Genomic DNA, 8,692 nt, shown 5'->3' with positions numbered 1-8,692 from the left:
TGTTCAACAAAGTTCCTCTTCAAAGCCTAATGCTAAAAGAATTTCTCGAGTCGTTATGATAAATGTTAACTTATTGTTCTAAAAGTATGCCCAATCTCTCGGAGAGTTAAGTTTTGGAAAATGAAAGAGTTTTTCGGCTGATGGGTTGGAGATTAGATAGCCACATGGCTAGAAAGGGCTGAGAGATTTGCCGACCACGATAAAGTCGTCAATATGAACGCAGTGGTTCTGCGTTGAATTAATTGTTCCCCGCAGTTTTGTATTAAAATGTTATCGAAGTAGCGTGGACGTTGAACTCAAGGGTAAAAGATCTCTGCTTTCTTACATTTTTTAGTACAATGCTTGGAGTAGCAATTGGTCGAAACTAATCCGTGGGCGGTCCATTTTTGTGGTCCGGATCCGTGTTGCAAAATTTAAAACTCTTAAAGAAACCACTCAGAATCCTCCCTTTGATATTGGGCCGTGTTAACATATAGGTCATATAGGAAGAGGTAATTCTCCTTTATCATTACACGCACGCATCAATTTCAGGGATCTTACACACGATACAATTCATTTGCTGTCAGTAAGGCCTGGACTCCACCCTAACCCTATTATTTTAGCCGAACCTTTCAAGGTCGTAACCAGAAAGAGATATTATGTTAAGGCAATGCCCATGGTTAAATTCTCTTCCTTGGCATTGAGGGTGTTTATGATAAGTATTCTATAAACAACAAAAACGAAAAAATGACTTAGGGAAGTGCTTTTGTTTGCCTATAACTAGTTACGACCCTGCCCTTAAAATTATATCGCAAACACGCACTTGAAATCCGTTACCCTAGTAGCTACACGACTTGAACACGATTGCACAAATGTTTGCGATTTTGCACTCTCGACTTTTTCAAAGAGTTAGTTTGATTACGGTTTGTCGACTTCTTTGTCGATCGTCGTTTCAGCCTGCTGTCCGAGGTCGTGAGTTTGAGATCTTTTCTCGGCTCGACATCTTTATGACCGTTCGTTTCAGCGCACTCCAAAAGTCCTGCTTGAAAAATGTGTAAAGCAGAGGATTGATGAATGACGTAAGGTATCTGACGATCAGGAAAACCTGTGCAGTGATCATCATGGCAACAGGGTCATGTTGGATCAACCGCTGTCCGATCAAAGAATAAATCAGGCGCAAGACAAACCAGGGGAACCAGCAGACGACGAAAACAGTTGCCATGGTAGCAAAAATGATTAGGCATTTCCGTTCGGTTTTCTTCTTCTTGCGACTTCTGGACCTCGTACGTCTGTTAAGACCCCGGTGGTGGTTTCTCTTGCAAACTTTTCTAAACATGGTGATGTAAGCAAATAAGATAAAGGTATAAGGCACTACAAAGACTGCGACCAGGCAGAAAACATTGAAAGCAGTTTCCAAGATCAAACCGGTTCGCTCTTCGCGATTTCTCATGGAAAACCAACAGATAGGAGCTGCCGCTACGAGAGCAGAAATGATCCAAGCTCCACCAATCACAAGCAGCATTGTTCTCTTCTTGATCACGTGGTACTTCAGAGGCCGCATCACAGCCAAGTACTTCGCTGCGGTTATCAGAACGATGTGGCAAGCGGCTGTGATGGCGATAAAATTGTGTGAAACCTCAACAGCGCAAAGAAGAACGAGGAATTTAGACCCTTTAACCACTCGGATGAAGACCAATAAGAAGAGCGGAATGTTCACAAAGCCGTTCAGGAAGTCGCAAATTGCCAAACTTAACAAGAGATAGTTAGAGGGTTTTCGTAAACTTTGGCTTGAGTAGAAGAGAAGGAAAACCACAAAGTTTGTCAGAACTATTAAAAAACCGATAGGTAGCAGTTGTGGTAGAGCTTCAAGTCGTCGTTCATCGCTCACCATCTGGTCCTGAACTGCGGCAGATGTTGTGTTGTTTACTTCAAGCATAGACATTTTCCCTGAGACGGTCACATTTCAGTTTACGAAGCTGTTTGAAATATATATTTAATTCTTCCCAGATGAAGTTATTTTCCTCTCTTTTGCAGACAGTTCTTGCAGCACTAATCTCTATACAGTGATAACAATAGGTCTTCACCGATCAATCCAGTTATGTCTGAGAGCAGTGAATATTTAAAACCAGCACTGCGAACAAGCAACACAAATGAAACCTTCAACTCCGTCCACAAATTTCAGCTTACATCAACTCGTTTTCTCTGTTTATATTAACAATGCGAGGTCATTGTCCGATACAGTGTTGGACTAAATGACTTACGTCCAAAACCACTCACCGCGGAGGTGTAAAACGAAGCAAATTAAACCTTGTGTCGTCAGTTCGTCTGCTATGACGTAACCCAAAGAATTTCAACTAACCGGTCTTTTGGTCGTGATGTTTCCACTGATGTTTTTCCTAAACAGGAGAAATGAAATGTAAAGAAACTTGGCGCTTAGTTCTGGCATAGATCCCTGTTGTTTGAGGTAAAGCTTTCATTGTGTGGGTCTTTTTTTTGAAAAACAAAAAACGTAATCGAAATTTCAATATGAAAACAAGAATACCTCAGTAGCTTTTCGCCCGCGTACTTATTGAAAATACATTTAATATGATTAACTTTTTGCTACGCAGAAAACTGAGCTTTCGGCAAAAGAGTGCGGATTATTACATAAGCGTCAGACTGGCAAATAATGAACAACTACTAAAGAATTACACTGACGCAGGAGTATAATCTGTTGCTTGCCTTTCAGAGCTCAAAGGTAACAGCTTATTTTCATCCGTCGTCAGCATTGGTGGGAAGGCATTAGAGCAATTTACCACAAAAACAACAGCAACAATCTTCCTCAGGCAAACGTTCCTCCCTGCTACAGAACAGCACACAAAGGGAAATCAAAGAAGCACTCGATCGGCAGCTGGCAACCGTTTCTTTATAGACATGGATATCGGACCGAGCGACACCCAGGCACGCGATGGACTATTTATTAAAAACAATGAAAGGGAAACTTGAAAAGAAATATATACGTCACTTAATTTGAATGCCAAATGGGAAATACAACACAGGAAATACAGTTGGTGTTGCATTTTTTTCGTGCGTTGAGGCACGTTAAAAGGGTCTTTAGTTTAATATCGGCGACATACGGGTATCAAATGAATACGGCAATTTTCCAAAAACCATTATGAAACAGCTGGCAGGCATTATCGGTCTAAAAAACGTATAAAGTTTGTCTGTTCAAAGAAGTGCATTTAGTTCATTTTCAATTCTGGAGTAAAGGGCACCCTTGTTGCTTTTAATACTGCATATGTTGTCAAAAATAAACTGAAAATAATGTAAACTGGTTAATATAAACCATGTGGCTCAAACATACACGAAATATAAGTCAGTCTACGCTAATATAAAATTATTAAAAGCTACAAACACATTAAATAAAAAGCGAAAATATCGAGAGACCACAACGAGGAGGAATCATGGTAAAATTTAAAAACGTTCTCTGACTAAAAATATGATAAAAAAGACAACCTTTCAACTGGTTAAACTGCAGACTTCAGCGGGTTAAAAACTGCAATTTAAGCAGTCGAAAGCTTGTGTTTTTATCATATTTTTAGCCTCAGAACATTTTTAAGTTTTACTAAATAAAAGTGATTAAAAAAAGTAAAATTAATTTAAAGTGGTTGGACTCACCTAAGTCCACGTCTTCGGTAAAAAAAAAATTGTTAAAAGATAACCTGGAGTGGAAATCGTTGTTTGATTACCAGTCGAGAGTCGTCCTTGTGGCAAAATGAATTTCAGGCTTCAAACTCACTCTAGCGCTTAATAATTAATTAAGCACATTTTCAGTCTCATTTCCAATTGGGTCGGTAAAATAAATAGAACCTTTTTTGACCACGAGCGAGATTTGCCATTTGATTTCATTTTAATGGTAACAAACTGTAACGTTTTTTCTTTTTTGGCGTCGCCTAAATTGTATTATGAACTTCGTCCAGAAATATCATGATCGTGTAATCCCGGGTGTAATCACGGAAAAACTAAGCGCGATTTAATCTTAAACTTTCTTGTTCCTGCAATAAGCCTTGGAGGCTGCAGTATTTCGGTATATTAATTATATTAATAACGAAGAATCTTTTTTCAATACATATCCGGCAGGCTCCGAAAGTACCTACAGGATCTCACCGACTGGTTAGTATTAAGTAAACCTTAAAAGCACCTACGCTAAACCCCCCGGGGGGGGGGACTCCTATATAAAAAGAAGGGGGCTGCTTGTCCGAAATTTTGAAAAGAACCCGTAAGAGTTATCGATATCCTGTTTGGTGGTCGTGGCTTGAAATGTTTTTCACCCCTAAGAGGTAGCAATTTTAAAAGAACATTATCTCCTGCCATATTTTTTTTCGGCTCAGTACTCTAAAAGCTACCGCAAAAGTTCCCGCTATGGACCTTTTGAGGCTGTATGAAAACCGTCCAAAAGGCATGACGAGCAACCCAGTCCTTTTTATTTGGGGGTCCCCTGGGACGCTAAAAGTCAAAACAGTTTCCAACGATTTCCTTTCAGTTCATCGTTCTTCACAGGTTCTTTAAAAATGATCTATTTGACTAATCTGGCCTAAGCTATGCGGCAAATGAGAACTCTCACAGGTTCCGTATACCGAGATGGATAATGTTCAATTTTAATACGCCGCATCCACAACGCCTGCAGGGTCGCGTGGAGCAATTATGAAGGTTCGAAGTTCGGAGGCGGATGAGTGGAATTATAGCCTTGTTGTGAGGGAATATTGGAGTAACAACGTTTCCTTTTCAATTAATTAATTCTACGCAAGAGCTTTGTTGGCGACCGGAATTCTGACATAATAACAATTTCGAACAAAACAATGTTAGATTTCATAAATTGGCTTACATTCTCTAAACCGGTCTGAACTCTCATTTCGTTTATTCAAAACCATTTGATATTTCTACTTGACATTTTCTTTTATCCTAAGCTTTTAAAATAAACATTCGATGCCGGCGTTGCCTTAGGTTAGGATCAGGGTTACTAAAAAAGTACAAAATAGCATCAAAAGAATTATTACAGTTTTACAGTAAGAATCTAGCAAACAAATTACCTATTCTCCTACGTTAAGAAATTTTCCACAAAATTGTAATCAAAATTCATTGCCTAAATCAGAAACCTCAATACGTTTTATTTACTGTTTACAAATTATGTTAAACTCAAGCATTTTTTTTGTTCTGTTTTTGTTTTATTTCTTCCGTCAAAAGTGTGCCAGAGCAGCTGACATTAACGAACCAAGCCGCAGAGGAAAAAAAGCCGGTGTAACGTGAAAATAATAATATCTTTACAATTTGACGGCCGCTCCGTAACTCATTGTTTCATCATGGGTGAACAATTCTGTCTTGTCTGGGTTTTAATTCAGTAATTGTTAAAGCTATAATCATTTTACAGCCTCCACCAAAAGCAATGTTAATTTGATATTATACAGTCATGTCAGGAGTCACTACGAAAATAAGAATCATTATGTTTATCTTGTTCGGTAATTTTATGTGAGAGGTATTGAATGGTCCCATCTAATTTAAAATTGCTCGCAAAATTTGGCCTTTGCTCGAATTGCTCACAAAAATTAGATGAATCCTCGCTTGCTCGTGCTCGCAAAATTTTTGCAACTGCTAGCACGCTCGCATTATCGTTAAAATGTACTCGATTGTTGGAAATTTTTATGAATCCTTAGGGTTAGGGTTGGGGTCTAGTAGCTTTTAGCTTCTTCTCGTGGTGTGTTCACAACGTCGGCGGGTTAGAAAGCTGTAGATCTCCCTGAGCGTCCACCCACTGACTCACGTGACGCTAAGTGACATGTTTTGGCATCAAACAATGCGTACTTGGCTGTAAGCTGCTACGATAGGTTGAACTGCGATAAGATCTTAATGTATTGCCTAGCTTGCGCCTTTCGGTCATGTTTTGGAGGCAAAACATCGTTTCTTTTCAGTAAAAGAGAGATTCTGACTAGCGAAAAATTTAGTAAGTGGTCGTTGCTCGTCATCTGCATTTTCTTAAGTGCTCGCTGCTCGCAAGACAAATTTGATCACTGCTCGTGCTCGCAACATTTAATGCATTGCTGGCATGGTCGTAAATGCTTGCAAAGACCATTCGATACCCTTATGTGGTATCCAATACAACTACGATAGGTTTTTCTGGTAAACCACTGGGACGATAGGTTTTTCCTGCAAACACTGTAAATTTCTGACTGAACGGACACTGAACTGACAACTGGGGGAATCTAACCCTGGAGAGCACTGCCTGCCTGCGGGAACGGAAATTCGTCACGATTTCCTGGTACACGAGGATCTACTTCAATGGTCTTCACTACGGATGTCAAGGAAGAGACATAACTTGGCCCAACAGTAGTTTAGTCTGCACTCGTCAATACTGATCTTCGTGATCGTTGAAATCGAAAAAGCTTTACAAACGCACTTACTTATATATCATCCTTTACAATACGACCATGCAACTTCTAACATACAATACGAGCAGAAAGTAAATTAAGATAGTGAATTCTAATCAATACTACCAAGTCAGTTCCAAAATTAAAGATAGAGAGTTCAGATTAAAATTCACAGCTTGAAATTAAGACAGAAGTTAGGAAATTAAAAGTGAGATACTTAATTTTAATTTCTACTATTTCCGAAAATTGGGGTGACTAATAGCAAGGGAAAATTATCCCATGAATAAAACTAATAAAACTTCATTACTGAAAAAATAGTTCAGCTGGCTAGCTTCCGTGGAAACTAATATACGCAAGGGAAACTCAAAAGGACAAGATAACGATTTATCTGTCCACTAAATAAAAGTTGCTGATAAAGAAGTTGCACACCTACAGGTGTACAAAGGATCGGTAATGTACAAAGTAGGATATTTAAATTCCTGGTCGTCAACTAATTAAAAAAGAGGTTACTGTTGGTTTTTCTATAATTTTCCATATTATAAAGACGTGACTGTACAACGGCGAATTTTCTCATAACACTACCCACACCGGCTTCATCTGTCACAGCTGTTGTATCTGTATCTACCGCTGCAAAATCGACATTCTACTGAAACAGCAGTGACGGGAAAGAGTTAAAAAGACTAGTCCACACCCTTTTTTTGCTACGAGTTGTTTTTCTTCGAGCGGCTGGAGAAAGAACAGAAATTGTTTTGGCAGTAACCTATACTGGAACCCTTTAGTTTGGTCAGCTAGACTCCTATGCACCCCTGGGGGAAGCCCCATCTTGGACTGCAGGGGTTAATCCAAGGCACCAAGCAACACAACCTTTCTCGAAGTCTGAAACATCGCAGATTCACGATGCTCTGTAGATATCCGACAAGTTCTCCCAGCCATTTACAATTTCACCTCAATTTCGTATCCAAGGGCTGCCTGCCCAACCCCTTGGCGGTTTGGCTCGTTCATCGTCCCACTCGCCGGGTTAATATTTTGCTAAGCTTGCGATATTCACGAACGCAAGCATACCACAAAATGACAGATACGAAAGGAGTCGTGGCGGGGAGTAATTCTAATTGTAATTATATAGCTGCATCAAAATCCAATATTGCCAACAGATTTATTTCTTGTTAATTTTATGCCAACTGTCCAAATTTAAAATAAATTGGATATTTTTTTGCTCGAACGTTTAGTTTAGCTTTGAACAAACTGTCCAATTTGAGAAAAATCTGGATACTTTGCACCAACCAATCAAATGTCAAGATAACTAAAAAAACGAATATTGGCCAATCAGGTTGCAGCTATTATCACTGCCATCAAACGTCAGCGAGCGAGTTTTACTATGTTTTGATAATGGCGGAATTTCCCGACTTTTCTCTCCACGTTTTTGACGTCTCACAGATTAAAATGGAGTCTTCAGCTAAGTTTCCAGAGATAGATGCTACTGATATAATCAGAACAAGAACCCTCAAAGAAGCACAAAAACCTGTGTCAAAGTGTTTGACCTGTGGCGTGCTGAGCGAAGCGAAGTGAGAAAGCTTAAGGAGATTCCCGAAGACGAGCTTGACGACGTTCTTTGCCGATTTTATGCAGAGATAAGAAAGCAAAACGGAGATGAATACGAGCCAGAGAGCGTTGCTGTTAAAGCAAGACTCCTTAGACCGCCATCTAAAATACAACGGCAAGAGTTACAGCATACTACGAGACCGCAACTACTTTAGAGGGTCAAATCTTTGCCTTGTTCATCTGTTTTTGGATGCTATATAATAAGGAAAGATAACTTGCCTGTGTTTTTTGTTTTGCTTTGTTTTCGCATTGTTTGTTTTGTTTTTTCTTTTTTTCTTTTTTTGGGGGGAGGGGGTGGTTATTCCTTTACGGCTTAGATTGTCCAAGAAAATAAATTTTATCTCTTTTTATTTACTTGGAAAGTCGTCGATACTGCTGAAAACTCCCCTACCTGCAAATGACAACCCCCAAATCATTGAAACTTTGAAGAGTTTTGAAATTCATGGACGAAGACACGGGTGGTCCATTCATAACATTATAATAGATAGATGTGTGTGCATATTAAATTTAGCACTTTCAGCCGTAAAGTTAAACATTTCAGTTGCAAAAGTGGCCAAGTTCAAATGGAAAAGATCGATTTTCATTTTTCAAAATACTGAAAACAAAACCAGAATTATATGAATGCACCGACACACACTGTGCCATGTTAGAGTTTACGCAACAGAAAGGGTACATTTACGGTTATTTGTATCAGCTGAACAATTCAAATAGGC

The 8,692-nt window shown here is 39.2% G+C and overlaps 1 protein-coding gene across 1 annotated transcript; it reads right to left on the bottom strand.

The window, feature by feature from the left end:
- Positions 1–2,144, bottom strand: LOC145464208 (5-hydroxytryptamine receptor 1D-like). The gene has a single exon (XM_081448022.1). It carries the CDS (start codon positions 1,919–1,921, stop codon positions 932–934), a length of 990 nt encoding a protein of 329 aa, XP_081304148.1. The 5' UTR covers positions 1,922–2,144; the 3' UTR covers positions 1–931.
- Between the last annotated feature and the right edge of the window lie 6,548 nt (positions 2,145–8,692).

Source organism: Orbicella franksi, chromosome 12 (genome assembly GCF_964199315.1).
Source record: "Orbicella franksi chromosome 12, jaOrbFran1.1, whole genome shotgun sequence".
Taxonomy (NCBI): domain Eukaryota; kingdom Metazoa; phylum Cnidaria; class Anthozoa; order Scleractinia; family Merulinidae; genus Orbicella; species Orbicella franksi.
This window is presented reverse-complemented; position numbering and strand designations above follow the sequence as displayed.